This window comes from Dipodomys merriami, unplaced genomic scaffold, assembly GCF_024711535.1.
Source record: "Dipodomys merriami isolate MVZ:Mamm:240054 unplaced genomic scaffold, mDipMer1.0.p SCAF_59, whole genome shotgun sequence".
NCBI classification, from domain to species: domain Eukaryota; kingdom Metazoa; phylum Chordata; class Mammalia; order Rodentia; family Heteromyidae; genus Dipodomys; species Dipodomys merriami.
This window is the reverse complement of record NW_027206168.1, coordinates 6,849,503-6,866,087: the sequence shown is the minus strand read 5'-3', so window position 1 is coordinate 6,866,087 and position 16,585 is coordinate 6,849,503. Positions and strand designations below refer to the sequence as shown.

The 16,585-nt window shown below is 40.9% G+C and overlaps 1 protein-coding gene across 1 annotated transcript in view; it reads right to left on the bottom strand.

Annotated features, from left to right (window-relative positions):
- Positions 1-16,585, bottom strand: part of Zzef1 (zinc finger ZZ-type and EF-hand domain containing 1) — a 155,668-nt gene that overhangs the window by 117,530 nt on the left and 21,553 nt on the right. The window contains exons 3-6 of the mRNA XM_070001745.1: positions 16,222-16,416; positions 11,160-11,331; positions 8,838-9,037; positions 5,254-5,464 (exon numbers count right to left, since the gene is read on the bottom strand). Of these exons, the coding sequence (XP_069857846.1) occupies positions 5,254-5,464; positions 8,838-9,037; positions 11,160-11,331; positions 16,222-16,416 (778 nt within the window). The remainder of the gene's footprint in view (positions 1-5,253; positions 5,465-8,837; positions 9,038-11,159; positions 11,332-16,221; positions 16,417-16,585) is intronic.

Below are 16,585 nucleotides of genomic sequence, written 5' to 3'. Positions count from 1 at the left end.
ACCCAGGGCCTCATGCATGCTAGGCAAGTGCTCTACCACTGAGCCAACTTCTCAGCCCCTCGTGACTTTTATTGTTTCCTAAACAGATCAGTATTATCACATTCAGCATTCCTGCCTTGTTTCTTGCCCTTTTTATCTTGATGACTGCTTTTTGTTTTGTGCAAGCACTCTACCACTGACCTACATCCTTAACATATTAATATGTTTTAATATTTCTCTTCTCTCATCTTTTGCAGTTATTATTTTGAATTTTCCAACATTGTTGCCTTCTCTGATTAGCGGTCACTTAACAAATTCATGCAATAAATAACTCCTGAGGACTATTACATGCAATTTGAAGCCAGCCTAATAAAAAATTCCACAATACTCTATCTCCAAAATAACTAGTAAAAAGCTGGACTGAAGCATGGCACAAGTAGTAGAGCACCATCAAAGCAAGCTATTTCAGAGTGTAAGGCCATGAGTTCAAGCCCTGGTACTAGACACATATATCAAAAGATGTTTTCTAAGAATAAGTCAAAGAACACATAAGCTTGGGGCTGGGAAGGTGGCTCAGTGATAGAGCGCTTGCCTTGCATGCATGAGGCCCTGGGTTCGATTCCTTAGCACCACATAAGCAAAAAGAAAAAAAGCCGGAAGTGGCTCTGTGGCTCAAGTGGTAGAGCGCTAGCCTTGAGCTGAAGAGCTGAGGGACAGCGCCCAGGCCAAGAGTTCAGGCCCCATGACCGGACCCCCCCCCCAAAAAAAAACCCAAAAACACATAAGCCAGGTTGAAGGGGCTATCACCAGCTAAATCTGAAAGTCTGAGTATTAAAATTGTTAATTGAATACAGTGACTAGGAATCAATTAAATCCTTACTAATAAAATTAGAAATTTGATAATAGAGGATATTCACATAGTCCTAAAGTACCTCCTTACAAAATACTCAATTGCAAAGGAAAAAGTTATTTTACAGTAGAAAAAGCTGGCAGATGATGTTAGTTAAATGAGCAAAGTTAACATCACTGGCCCCAGAAACAGGATAATCTGAAATCGTGTGCCTTCTGATGGGATGTGATAATAACACAATATCATTATGATATCTGCTAAAAATATAAAATCTAGCAAGTCATAGTAAGGCATGCCTGTTGAAGACTCAGGAGGTAGAAGAAGAAGGCTTCCTTCTTGATGATGAGTCCAAGGCTAGCCTGGACTGCAAAGCAAAACCTTACTTGAAAAAAAATAATAAAAACCCTAAGTTTTCATGATGAAACACCAGATATATCAGAATTATAGGTTATTCTTCAAAATAACTTGACCTAGTTTGGCATTGTGGTAAACTTCTCCTACCTAGGGTAGGAGGATCACAAGTTTAAGTTTAGGCTAGTCTATATAATAAGACGCTGTCACAAAACAAAACTAATGAAAACTCAAATGACCTATATTTTTCAAAAGTGTCAAGGTCAGCCAGATATCAGTGGCCTTTTTTTTTTTTTTTTTGGTCAGTTGTGGGGTCTGAACTCTGGGCCTGGGCACTGTCCCTCAGCTCTTCAGCTCAAGGCTAGCGCTCTACCACTTGAGCCACAGTGCCACTTCCAGCTTATTCTGCTTATGTGGTACTGAGGAATCAAACCCAGAGCCTCATGCATGCAAGGCAAGCACTCTACTACTGAGCCACCTTCCCAACCCCTATCAGTGGCTTATACTATAATCCTAGCTACTTAGGAGGCTTGAGATCAGAGAATCAAGGTTTGTGGGTTTTTTGTTGGTTGTCCTGAGTAGTTTATTGGAGATGAGAGTCTTAAGAGTTTCCGGCCTGAACTGGCTTTGAACCTTGAGCCTCAGATCTCAGCCTCCTGAGTAGTTAGGATTACAGATGTGAGCACTGATGCCTGGCTAGAATCAAGGTTTAAAGCCAGCTCCAGCAGAAATTCTGAGAAACTCTATCTCTGATTAACCAGCAAAAATGCTGGTCTGAAAGCATAGCTCAAGTGGTAAAGCACCAGTGTAAACAAAGAAACTAAGCAAGAGTGTGAGGCCCTGAGTATGGGCACTGATGGCTCATGCCTTGCTGTAAATCCTACTGACTTAAGAAGTTGAGAGCTGAAGATCTAAGTATGGCCCAGTATGAGCACCAAAAAGTGTCAAGGTCTAAGAAAGGCTGAGGAATTGTTTCCAAGTTAAGGAAACTAAAGATATAACAATGTAATGCAAATTGTGACTCTGGACTGGATCCTTTGCTACAAAGGACATTATTGGGATGATTTGTAAAACCTGAATGGGGTCTGAGGATTAGATGGCAGTAATGTATACTAGTGGTTAATTTCCTGATCTTGATGGTTGCTAGAAAATATTGTTTGTAGGATATACACACTGAAGTGTTTAGGGACACTGGGGTATCAAGCTAGTAAATTGCCCTCAAATGACTGAAAAAGAAATAAGAATTCCCTGTGTTATACTTGCGATGTTTCTCTGAGTTTAAAATGGTTTAGGAAAGAAGAAAGGGTCATGGTCAACTCTTACTCTTCAGATACGGCAATTGCAAGACTAACAGAATTATTTGCTACAAGTTTTACTTAATAGTGCTAGCTGCCAGGCACTGGTGGCTCATGCTTATAATCCTAGCTACTCAGAAGGCTGAGTCTGAGAATCATGGTTTGAAGCTAGCCTGGGCACCCAAGTCCGTGAAACTCTTATCTCCAATTAGCCACCAAGAGGTGGAGCCATAGTTCAATTGGCAGAACATTAGCCTTGGACAACAAAACTCAATGACAGAACCCAGGCCTTGAGTTCAAGCCTAAGGATCAGCACCAAAAACAAAAACTGAGAGTGTGGGGGAGGGGAGAGAGAGAGGAGGGGGCAGAGAGAGAGAGAGAGAGAAAGAGAGAGAGAGAGACAGAGAGAGAGAGACAGAGAGAGAGAGAATAGTGCCAACAAAGATTAAAAGATGGCAAAAAAAAAAAAAGCACTAAACACTGGCAATTTACTTTTAGCTAATACTTTGACATTCTATTAGCTGGGCACTGGTGGTTCATGTCTATAATCTTGGTTACTCAGGAGACTAATATTGGAGGATAACAGTCCCAAGCCGGCCTTGGTAGGAAAGTCTGTGAGATTCTTATCTCAAACTAACCACCAAAAAAGCCAGAAGTAGAACTGTGGCTCAAGTGGTAGAGTGCTAACCTTGAGCCAGAACACTCAGAACAGTACCCAGGCCCTGAGTTCAAGCTCCAGGACTGGAATATTTTAAAAATAATAATGCCTATTAATCAGTTTTTTTGTTTTGTTTCGTCAGTCATGGGCCTAGAACTCAGGGCCTGGGCACTGCCCCTCAGCTCTTCAGCTCAAGGCTAGTGCTCTACCACTTGAGCCACAGCACCACTTCTGGTTTTCTGATGGTTTATTAGAAATATGAGTCTCACGGACTTTGCCTGGGCTAGCTTTTGAACCATGATCCTCAGATCTTAGCCTCCTGAGTACCTAGGATTATAGGAGTGAGCCACCGGCATGAGTCTCACGGACTTTGCCTGGGCTAGCTTTTGAACCATGATCCTCAGATCTTAGCCTCCTGAGTACCTAGGATTATAGGAGTGAGCCACCGGCCCCCAGCATATTAATAGGCTTTGAACCTACATACAACACTAACATTACTATTAAAACTGCCTGTTTTTGTTGTTTGTCACTTTTTAGAATTTTTTTTTTCTTTTGACCAGTCCTAGGGCTTGATCTCAGGGCCTGGGCACTATCCCTGAGATTCTTTTTTTTTTTTTTGTCAGTGGTGTGGCCTGAACTCTGGGCCTGGACACTGCCCCTCAGTTCTTCAGCTCAAGGGAAGTGCTCTACCACTTGAGCCACAGTGCCACTTCTGGTTTTTTCTGTTTATGTGATACTGAGGAATAGAATCCAGAGCACTTCATGTATGCTTAGCTACTAAGTCACATTCCTTGCCCTTCTTGGATTTCTGCCCTATCAGTTTGTGGGTGGTTGTTTCGTGTGGGGGGGGTGGTGGGGGGTGGTTGGTGTGTGTGTGGGGTGTGTGTGTGTGTGTGTGTGTGTGTGTGTGTGTGTGTGTGTGTGTGTGTGTGTGTGTGTGTGCGCACACGCGCGCACCAATCCCGGAGCTGAAACTCAGGGCCTGAGTGCTGTCTCAGAGGGTTTTTTGTTGTTGTTTTTGGTCAAGGCTAGTGCTTTACTACTTGAGCCCCACTTCAAGCTTTTTGGTTAATTAGAGATAAGAATTCACAGAAGCTAGCTCATGTCTATAATCCTAGCTACTCAGGAGGCTAAGATCTAAGGATGGCAGTTCAAAGCCACATCAGGCAGGAAAGTCCATGAGACTCTTATCTCCAATAATTACTCAGAAAAAGCTGGAAACAGTCCTATGGTTCAAGTGATAGAGTGCTTGCCTTAAGCAAAAGAAACTCAAGGACAGTCCCCACACCCAGAATTTAAGCCCCAGGACCAGGAAAAAAAAAAAAAAGAGTTCATAGGGTTTCCTGTCTAAGCTGTCTTCGAACAGCAATCCTCAGATCTCAGAATTACAGATCTAGAATTACAGGTGTGAGCCACTAATGCCCACCATTTTTATTTTATTTGCTAGCCAGTAATTTACTTGGAAGCACTAGAATTTGAATGCAGGGCCTTATGCTCACTTGGCAGGTACTCTGCCATTTGAGCCATACTCTTAGTCTCCTAAGAGATTTGAAGAGAAAATTTTCAGAGGAGCACTACATTCAAAATTTAGCATCTTTGAAAGATTTCATTCGTTACTTAAAGAGCTCTAAACTTGGGAGTCCAAACACCTAGATTCAAACTGATCTACACTGCCTACTTGTGAAACTTCAGGGAAGGTCACTATAAAATGAGGATTTGTTTTATAGAAACATTTTAGTGTCAGTAGGTAAAACAACTGTTTGACCTGATATTGAAAAGGTCCTACTTAATATTAACTGTTATATAAACTCAAACAATTGTCCCCAATGGGTAACAACAGGTACAAAATGGTGATCTCACAAGACTGGAACACTTGATGAACAGATGAAGAAAGGCATTGGAGAAACTCAAGAATGGGGGGAAAGAATGTGGAATGAGCACTTCTTCAAAGTCTACAAAGTCAGAACATCAATCAAAGGAGCATTGTGGAGCTGAAAACTGCAATCAAAACAGCAGGTCTATGGACTACACTGTTGAATGAGCTTGGAAGAAGGAAGACTTCTGGAGGATTACAGAAGAGTATATGTACCTTGACAAAGTGGAAAACAAGAGTGACTTACTGGGTATTATGCAGCACTGTCTGGACAAATGCAGGGTTTGTCTCCATTGAAGCTGTCACCAAAGATGTCAGCAGAGACCAATACCATATTGCAGAGGCATCTGAGACTGAGACTCCAGACTTTTTAACTCTCTGAAAGCCAATAGCCCTCAGACCATGAATTCTAGTATCACATCCATCGCTAAGACAACGTTTTATGTTAATCTGGACATCTGTTAAGAACAAACAACAAGTTTAGTATTGGGTTAACATTTTTAGTTTAAGAGAGTGTGTGTGTGTGTGTGTGTGTGTGTGTGTGTGTGTGTGTGTGTGTGTGTGTGTGTGTGTGTGTGTGTGTGTGTGTGTGTGTGTGTGTGTGTGTGTGTGTGTGTGTGTGTGTGTGTGTGTGTGTGTGTGTGTGTGTGTGTGTGTGTGTGTGTGTGTGTGTGTGTGTGTATTGGTGCTTGAACTCAGGGCCTCACACTAACACTTGACTTTTTTTCTTCACAGGTGATACTCTTACCACTTCAATCACACCTCTAGTTCCACCTTTTTGCTGGTTAAGTAGAGATAAGAGTTTTTCAGATTTGCCTGCCCAGGTAGCTTCATACTTAGATCTTCAGCTCTCAACTTCTTGAGTCAGTAGGACTTACAGCAAGGAATGAGCCATCAGTGCCCAGCTTTGGATTAACTTCGTAGCTCAGTAAATGAACTAAAAACAAAATAGTAATTGCTATTTTGAAAAGAAAATTCATAAGCTGTACTTTGATGACACACAATCAATGTGTGCAATGGAATTAGTATAAAATGAATTTATCACAAAACATTGACAATTCTAAAAAATAATATGCAAAATTAAGGGTAGTTTATCTCAAAACTGCTTTGAAACCATAAATCAGGAAAATTACATGGTGCACATTATATAAACCTCCACTTGTTAGAGTACTTATAGAGTTCTTACAGTTTGAAATTTAGATGAAATTATAAAACAGAAGCTTACTCAGTGTGAGGCCCTGAGTTTAATGAGTTCAATCTTCAAATCCACCAAAAATAAAATAAAAACATTGGCCAGATGTTTTGTAAAATGTACTCAGTTTGACTTGGTATAATTTTTTTTTCAAGATTATATTCATACTACTGATTTGGGGAACAGGACAACAGAGATACAGTCACTATCATATCATGCTGAGAGTATATGTTTCTTTACCTGACAATAGATAGTATTTAGCTGGGTCATCTGAGTGAAGTAATACATTGTTTTGGGCCTTTTTCTTTTATCCCTGGAAAGCTATTCATAAATACAAATGCTGATGGCTGTATTCAATGTGTGTTTGAATGTATATTCATATATGTAATTATGTATACAAGTATCCATCATATGTATATGTGCATTTTGCTTAATATGTAATCATGGAAATTATGTTACAAAATCATATATAGAAAGGAGATGTATCATTCTCAATAGTTAGTGCATTCTTTTGTATAGATGAACTATTTTTAGCCAAACTTAACTGAACATAATTAGCTTGTTTGCAGTTGTTGGCTTTTACAATCAATGGATATCTGTATATACCAAGAAGCAGGAAAAAACACAATTTATAAAATGAATTTTAAAACTTGAAAAAAAACCCAAAACAGTAGCTTGTTCATAAGCAGCTATAAGAATGTTTTTTAATAATTAACTCAAAGCAGATAAACAAACAAGATTAACTTTTAGGAGCTGCCACAGTTTCTTATTCGGTTGAAAAAAAAGGAAGCAACAAGCCAGGCACCAGTGGCTCACCCCTGTAATCCTAGGTACTCAAGAGGCTGAGATCTGAGGATTGGAGTTCAAAGCCAGTCCAGGCAGGAAAGTCTGTGACACTCTTATCTCCAATTAACCACCAGAAAACAGGAAGTGGTGCTGTGGCTCAAGTGGTAGAGTACTTGCCTTGAGCTGAAGAGCTCAGGGACAGCATCCAGGCCCAGAGTTCAAACCCCAAGCCTGACCAAAAAAAAAAAAAAAGGCAACAAGTTTAAAAGAATACAACTTAGAGAAATGAGTACCACAGTATGAGACAGGAAGCTTTTACTCCATAGGCTTAACTATTTCTTTGCCTAGACTAACTCCCTAGGCCTCAGTTCCTTTAAGCAAAGAAAGAATAGTTTTTTGACTCAGAAAAACATTAGAAGAAATGAAGCAAAATATGAAACATTACAATTCCTTGAAACAAGGAAAGATATTAAACTTGTAATTATTCCAAAATACTATGTAGGAAGCAAGTAAATGTCCAGGAATATATGGCAGGTTAAAATTAAAACGCATTTGGGGCTGGGAAGGTGGCTCAATGGTAAAGCGCTTGCCTTGCATGCCTGAGGCCCTGGGTTCGATTCCTCAGCACCACATAAGCAGGAAAAAAAAAAAGCCAGAAGTGGTGCTATGGCTCAAGTGGTAGCGTGCTAGCCTTGAGCTGAAGAGCTGAGGGACAGCGCCCAGGCCCAGAGTTCAGGCCCCAGGACCGGACCCCCCCCCCAAATTAAAACGCATTTTTACCACATCAAAAAAAGGTGTTGATGAAATTATAGTATAAGAACACATTTATGAAATATACATATAAGAGCCAGACATCGGTGGTTCATACTTGTAATCCTAGCTACTCAGGAGGCTGAGATCTGAGGATCATGGTTCAAAGCCAGCCTGGGCAGGAAAGTCTGTGAAACTCTTATCTCTAATAAAATACTCATAAAAAGCCAGAAGTAGCACTGTGACTCAAGAGGTAGAGCACTAGTCTTGAGCAAAAAGAAGCTCTGGGACAGTACCCAGGCCCAGAGTTCAAACCCCAGGACCAGAAAGAAAAATAAACATAGATATATTATATGAGTACTTCCGGGATGAAAGCATGGCTGCTGAATGTTGGTGGCTTACACCTGAATCTCAGCCACTCAGGATTTGAGCTCTATCAAGGATCACAGCTCGAAGCCAGCCTAGGCAGAAAAGTACAAGATTCTTATCTCCAATTAATCACCAAAAGCTAAAAGCAAAGCTGTGGCTCAAGTAGCACAGCACCAGCAAAAAAGCTCAGGGACACTGCCCTGGTCCTGAGTTCAAGTCCCAGTATCAGTATTAAAAACACACACATACACACACACATACACATATATACACACACGTGTATATGTGTGTGCCTATGAACTGGAAGTGAGGTACAAGTGGCTGAGTGCCTGCTTAGAAAGCATGAGGCCCTGAGTTCAAATTCCAGTACCACAAAAAATACAGAATACTAATTATTAATGTAAAAAGATGCTTGCATATACACATAATACACACACACACACACACACGCACGCACGCACGCACGCACGCACGCACGCACGCACGCAGTAACAGTCCCCGAGTGGTAGGATTTTGAGTATTTTTGTCAGTTTTTTCCCCTCATTTTCCTATAAGAAAATAATAACGTATAAAGCCTTTGCTTAGTTAAAACATTTACAAACGTTAAATACATGAAGTAAGGACTTTTGTATGCCTCATTAGAAGCAAATTGAATCTCAGAAGAAATTTCCAGATGTTTTGCTGCTAAAAAATATCCTTTCCCTTCCGCATCTCCTCCATTTTGTTTGACTCACAGAGCTGGCTGATGTTGGCATTTTCCAACAAGGTCACGTAGCCAGTCACATTGCTGGGGATGTGCACATCTCGGACTTCTTGGAGATCACTAGCACTCCTTCCCACGGCTATTGTCACTTGCTGTGGCATGTAGCTCTGGTCAGAGGCAGCCACTGCAATGGACAAGTGCCTAAGTACCACATCTGGCTTCATTTTTAACCTGTAAAACAGGGTAGAAATCATAAATGTTTATAGGGATCAAGCATTCATAGGGTCTGCAAGATTCATCTGGAAGATAGTACATTTGGTATATCTATAAAGACTACTCTCCTAACAGCAATAAACATGAAATGCTAACTATGGATTTCAAATTCTGTATAACCTTCCAAAGTCTCTAAAAAAAAAAAACACCTTTCAATACAAAATTGATCTTAAATTTCCTTTTAGGCTTTTAGCAAAGACAGGAAGGAACAATATGGATATTTTAATAAAACCCCTATACCTGGCAAGAAGCAAATTCTAAACTGTATTTAAAAAAACTGCGTAAAGCCGGGCACCAGTGGCTCATATCTGTAATCCTAGCTACCCAGAAGGCTAAGATATGAGGATTGAGGTTCCAAGTCAGCCCTGGAAGAAAGTCCATGAGACTCTTATCTCCAATAACCACTAGAAAACCAGAAGTGGTGCTGTGGCTCAAGTAGTAGAGCTCTAGCCTTGAGCTAAAGAGCTCAGGGACAGTGCCCAGGCCCAGAGTTCAAGCCCCACTACACAAAAACAAAAAACCAAAACAAACAAACAAAAAAACCCTGCATAAATCTCATCTATAAATTAAAGATAAAGGTCACATGTTTCTACTAAGAAAAAGAATTATTCTATTTCAGCTAGCTGAAATTAACCCATTTTCTGAGGAGACTAGTAAAAATTCAGATAGCAGCTACAGAACTTCTAGAAATACCATAGTTTACTGTCATCAATTGCACTCCAGAATTTATGACTATCCCTCTTCTAAACTATCTTATTCACAGGGGGCTTTTTAAATGTACAGGAAGGGGGCTGGGAAGTTGCCTCAGTGGTAGAGCGCTTGCCTTGCATGCTTAAGGCCCTGGGTTCAATTCCTCAGCACCACATAAGCAGAAAAAAAAATCTGGAAGTGGCACCGTGGCTCAAGTGGTAGAGTGCTAGCCTTGAGCTGAAGAGCTGAGGGACAGCACCCAGGCCAAGAGTTCAGGCCCCACAACCGGACCCCCCGAAAAAATAAAAATAAAATAAATGTACAGGAAAGAGCTTAAAATTACCATCATTGATGGAGGAAAAAAAGCATAAAGCCCTGAGTTCAAATCCCAGTACTGTCAAAAAAAAATACTTTTCCTGAGAAACTAGTTAAAAGGATCTAAAATCACAGGGAAATAGATGGACCTAGAACAGATCTTGTTAAGTGAGGTGAGCCAAGCTCAAAGACACAAAAGCTCTTGTTTTCTCTCATATGTAGGAACTGTATCTAAAATTATACAGGATTCTAAGCATTAACACACAGTGAGACCAAAGGAGGATACTCTTAGGAGAAAAACACAAAGGCATGATGACTATGTACATATGATCATATAAAGTAATGTTTGTCTAAATGAGCTCCAGGAAATGGAACAAGAGGTTTTTTTTCTTGGTTGCTGTTTTTGTTTTCTTTTTGTCTTGTTTATTTGTCTATCTGCCTTTGGGAGGGTAAGGGGAGGCACAGAAATGGAGGGACAAAGGATATACAAATGTAGCAGTGATACTTGCTAGACATCATGTTGAAAATGAACTATACAATTTGTGTGTGGGTATGGATGGGAAAAACTTGGAAAGTATGAGGGAATGCATGACACACACTATCCAAAAATAAATATACTCTTTACCTGACTTAGGGGACTACAACTCCTCAGTATATCACCAATTTAAAAATTTTTAAACGCATACTATGAAAAAGTAATTATAAATTTATAAAACCTAGTTTTGCATGAACTGATTTACATGATTCCTTTTACTTGATTCAAAAAGCATCTCTCAGCCACTCAGGAAAAAAATAATCAAGTAGAAAACATTCAAAAATAACATAAAAGGGAATAAAAGGGCTGGGAAGGTGGCTCAGTGGTAGAGCCCTTGCCTTGCATGCATGAGGCCCTGGGTTCAATTCCTCAGCACCACATAAGCAGAAAAAACCAGAAGTGACCCTGTGGCTCAAAGTGGTAGAGCGCTAGCCTTGAGCTGAAGAGCTGAGGGACAGTGCCCAGGCCCAGAGTTCAGGCCCCACCACCCACAAAAAAAAAAAGAGAGAGAGAGAGAATAAAACATATTGTACCACCCACCGAATCCAGTGTGAACGTGCACTACCATCTGACTGCCAGTAGGATGATGTTTCTCCATTTGTCATCTTGTCAATATCTGCAGGGTTGGAGGATGTCTCTATATAAGCATAGCATTTTGTTACTGACTTGAGTTTATCCATCTCGGGGCTTCTGGTTAACTCTCCAGGGTTTTCTGTAAGGAAAATGATTTTATTATATGACATCTTTTACCAAGGGAAAAAAAAGACAGTCATTTGTCCCATATGCCTGTAATCCTAGCCACTCAGAAGGCTGAAAACTGGAGAATCATGTTTGGATGCCAACGTAGGCAGAAAAGTATTCAAGACACCATTTCCAGTGAACCAGAAAAAAAGCTGGACAGGATGTGTAGCTTAGGTGGAGTTACAGCCAAGTGAACAGCAATTGCTAGGCTCCTGACTTCAAGCCCCAATACTGGCCATTAAAAAAAGGAAGAAAACAAAAAGCTGGGCACAGATGGCTCATGCCTACGAGGCTAAGATGTGAGGATTGACGTTTGAAGCCAGTACAGGAAGAAAAGTCCTTGAGATTCTTATCTCTAAATTACTCACACACACAAAAAAAACCAAAGTGAAGCTGTGACTCAAGTGGTAGAGCAAAAGAAGCTCAAGGGCAGCATCTAGACTCTGAGGTTAAGTCCCAGGACTGGCACAGAGAGAGAGAGAGAGAGAGAGAGAGAGAGAGAGAGAGAGAGAGAGAGAGAGAAACAGAGAGAGAGACAGAGAGAGAGACAGAGACAGAGACAGACAGAGACAGACAGAGACAGACAGAGACAGACAGAGACAGACAGAGACAGATACAGAGAGACAGAGACAGATACAGAGAGACAGAGACAGAGACAAAGAGACAGAGAGAGAAAGAGAGAGAATATGAATAAGAGTCATTTAAAATATCTAAAAAGCCAGGCACTGGTGTCTCACACCTGTAATCCTAGCTACTCAGGAGGCTGAGATCTGAGAATCACAGTTCAAAGCCAGTCTGGGCAGGAAAGTCTGTGAGACTCTTATCTCCAATTAACCACCAGAAAACTGGAAGTGGAGGCTCAAGTGCTGGAGCACTGGCCTTGAGCTGAAGAGGTAAGGGACAGCGCCCAGGTCCAGAGTTCAAGCCTTACAACCAATAACAACAAAAAATAATAATAATAAAATAAAATATCTAACACATATGCTTAGTACTTTGGCACCAGTAAGGAGCTCATGGTCACCAGTCATTATCTCAGTATAGTGAAATACTTAAAATCATTGATATATTTGTAAAACCATGCAAAGAAAAATGTGTTTCTTACTTTGAGTTGACATTCAAATTATGAGGCTTTTTTTTTTAATCGGTTGTGGGGCTTGAAATCTGGGCCTGGGCACTGTCCCTGCGCTCTTCCACTTGAGCCAAAGTGCCACTTCTGATTTTCTAGTGGTTTATTAGAGATAAGAGTGTCTCAAACTTTCCTGCCTGGGTTGGCTTTAAACTGTGATCCTCAGATCTCAGCCTCCTGAGTAGTGAGGATTATAGGCGTGAGCCAATGGTGCCTGGCAATTATGAGGCTTTTTATGAGTATTCTGTCTTTACTCTCTCCCATTTTTTCTGGGTTACTAGTCTTTTCTTTTCTTTTCCTTTCTTTTTTGGGTCTGGACGTGGGGCCTGAACTCTGGGCCTGGGCGCTGTCTGTCCCTCAGCTCTTCAGCTCAAGGCTAGCACTCTACCACTTGAGCCACAGCGCCACTTCTGGCTTTTTTCTTTTTGCTTATGTGGTGCTGAGGAATCGAACCCAGGGCCTCAGGCATGCAAGACAAGCGTCTACCACTGAGCCATCTTCCCAGCCCCTAGTCTTTTCTTTTGTAAATTAATTCCTATCTTTAATATACACTGTATGATACATACATACATATATATATATATATATATAATGTGCTATACATGTACACACTTAATAGCTAATACTTTCTTCAGAGTTTACCGTAGGTCAGTCACTTTTTTTTTTTTTTTTTGGTCGGTCGTGGGGCTTGAACTCTGGGCCTGGGCACTGTCCCTCAGCTCTTCAGCTCAAGTCTAGCACTCTACCACTTGAGCACAGTACCACTTCCGTTTTTTCTGAGTGGTTTATTGGAGGTAAGAGTCTCATGGTTGGCTGGGAAGGTGGCTCAGTGGTAGAGCGCTTGCCTTGCATGCTTGAGGCCCTGGGTTCAATTCCTCAGCACCACATAAGCAGAAAAAAAAAGCCGTAAGTGGCGCAGTGGCTCAAGTGGTAGAGCGCTAGCCTTGAGCTGAAGAGTTGAGGGACAGAGCACAGGCCCAGAGTTGAGGGCCCACAACCGGACCCCCCCCCAAAAAAAAAAGAGTCTCATGGTTTTTCCTGCCAGGGCTGGCTTTGAACTTCGATCCTCAGATCTCAGCCTTCTGAGTAGCTAGGATTACAGGCGTGAGCCACCGGCGCCCAGCAGACAGGCACTTTTCTATGCATTCTTTATATATTAATTCATTTTTTAAATGATGAAACGAAGAAAGTTAAAATTGCCTAAGAAGGGGATTACTAAAAAATATAATCTAAAGAACCATTAATATGATACAAAAAATATTTTGTTCCCTGGAATGTCATTTTTACTTTGATTCTGCTGGTATTTTTTGCTTTAAAAAGGTTTAAACGGGGGGCTGGGAAGATGGCTCAATGGTAGAGTGCTTGCCTTGCATGCATGAGGCCCTGGGTTCGATTCCTCAGCAACACATAAGCAAAAAGAAAAAAGCCGAAAGTGGCACTGTGGCTCAAGTGGTAGAGCGCTAGCCTTGAGCTGAAAAGCTCAGGGACTGTCCAGGCCCAGAGTTCAGACCCCACGACCGGACTCAAAAAAAAAAAAAAAAAGGTTTAAACTGGGGCTGGGAATGTACCTTAGTGGTGAGTGTTTCCCTAGCATGCTTGAAGCCCTGGGTTCAATTCCTCAGTACCACATAAATAAAAAAAGATGGAAGTGATGCCATGGCTTACATGACAGCGTGCTAGCCTTGAGCAAAAGAAGCTCAGGGATGGTGTCCAGGCCCTGAGTTCAAGCCCCAGGACTGGGGAAAAAAAAAAAAAAAAAAAAAAGCTTTAAACTGCCAGGTGCTGGTGGCTCATGTCTGTAACTCAGGAGGCTAAGATCTGAAGATTGTGCTCTGAAGCCAGCCCTGGAAGGAAAGTCAATGAGACTCTTATCTAATTAATCACAGAAAAATGGGAAGTGGAGCTGATACCCAAGTGGTAGAGTGCTAGGAACTCAGGGACAATGCCTAAATCCAGAGTTCAAGCTCCACGACTGGCCAAAAAAAAACAAAACAAAAAACAAAAAAACAAAAAACTTCAAACTTTCATATACCCTAAAAGGTATCAATCATTTCTCTTGATTCTGGTTTTCACATCTTGCTTAAAAAGAGTGTCCCATATTTTATGACATGACACTATTTTCTTTGTTTTATTTAAAAACTTCAGCAAGAAGGGGCTGGGAAGGTGGCTCAGTGGTAGAGCGCTTGCCTTGCATGCCTGAGGCCTTGGGTTTGATTCCTCAGCACCACATAAGCAAAAAGAAAAAAGCCGGAAGTGGCGCTGTGGCTCAAGTGGTAGAGTGCTAGCCTTGAGCTGAAGAGCTGAAGGACAGCGCCCAGGCCCAGAGTTCAGGCCCCACGACCGGACCCAAAAAAAAAATTTTTTTTTCAGCAAGAAGCCAGGTGCTGGTGACTCATGCTTGTAATCCTAACTACTCAGGAGGCTGAGATCTGAGGACTGTGATTCAAAGCCAGCCCAGGCAGGAAAGGCCATGAGACGCATCTCCAATTAACCACCAGAAAACTGGAAGTGGCACTGTGGCTCAAGTGGTAGAGAGCTAGCCTTGAGCTGAAGAGCTGAGGGACAGTGCCCAGGTCCAGAGTTCGAGCCCTATGACCAACCAAAAAAAAAATTTTTTTTTTCAGCAAGAATTGATTTTAGTATGACAAGAGTTGAAGAAGAAAGAAATAGAAAAAGGGAGGGAAGTACTTTCTGCCTTTTTTTTTCTTTGCAGGAAACAGAAGTTTAAGATTCTATTTTCTTTTCTTTTCTTGATGTAGTTTTTTTTTTTAGTGGTACTAGGAGAGTGAATTAAGGACCATGTACCTACTAGACAAGCACTCTACCATTTGAGTCATGCAGTTAAGTCTCTAAAATGTAATTATTTCCTTTTAGTATTCTTTTTTTTTTTTTTTGGTCAGTTCATAGGACTTGAATTCTGGGGCTGGGCCCTGTCCCTGAGCTGTCTTCCTCAAGGCTAGGACTCTACTACTTTAAGCCACAGCATTACTTCTGGTTTTCTGGTGTTTAGAGATAAAGAGTCTCACAGACTTTGCTGCCTGAGTTGGCTTTGAACCACAATTTTCAGATTTCAGTCTCCTGAGTAGCTAGGATTATAGATGTGAGGCACCAGCTCCTGGCTTCTTTTAGTATCCTTATCTTTTCCTTTGTAGTTGAACTTTTGATCTATAAAATTTTAGTGACTGGAATAGAATAAGAATCTAGTCTTATTTTTCTCCAACCCAATTTCTTGACAATTCACCTTTCTATGCTTTCTCTGGTTCTATAATTCCATGTGTACTTGAATCTAATTTGGGACTCTATTATGTTCCACATAGCATCAATTTCTGTTACCAAAATTAAGTGAATCTGTAGTGGCATTCCTCATTTATTCAAAAAATAGTATGTGATAAACCTATTCCCAGGTGCTAAGGGTAAGAATGCAAACAATATAAATAAAATACAAGTAAAGAAATAATGCTATGACTTCAGATATTAAACTTGTAAAGGTAATAGTCGCCAGTAGGGAGTGAGGGAATGGAGGGAGAAGGCATTAATAAGGTAGAGTACATAGGAAAGGCATTCCTTGAAGTCACATCTGAGTAAAGAACTGAATGATGAGAAACTAAAACTAGCTGCCTCATATAGGAAGGAAAAGAAGGACAGACTGTAAACTAGTTATATTTATATTTTCAGAAATAAGGGCAAGAAGTAGATCACCCTATTATTAAACACTAGGTTTAGAAAAAAACATACCCTTCTCCTTTTGTACTAGTTGATCCAGAGACTCCTTCAGGACTGAGGACCGCATGGTACACATGTTATTGCAGTGGTCCAACATTGGATAGGGAATTACCATGCTAGAGATTCGATTGCGATGCAGGAAGCGCAGTATCATTGATGAGTGAACACCAAGACCCTCCTTTGACTCTGAAAATATGTCTATGAAACCTAAAGAGACAAAATACATTTTGGCAGTTTTTGGAAAAGCCATCACAATAGTTTCCACATTCTCTATCTGATGGTCCATCTGAATAGGCTTGTTTGAAAGCAGTCATTAATTGTTGTTGTTTTGTATTTTTATCTTTAATCTGTTAAAAAAAACTAAATAAGCTGTTTT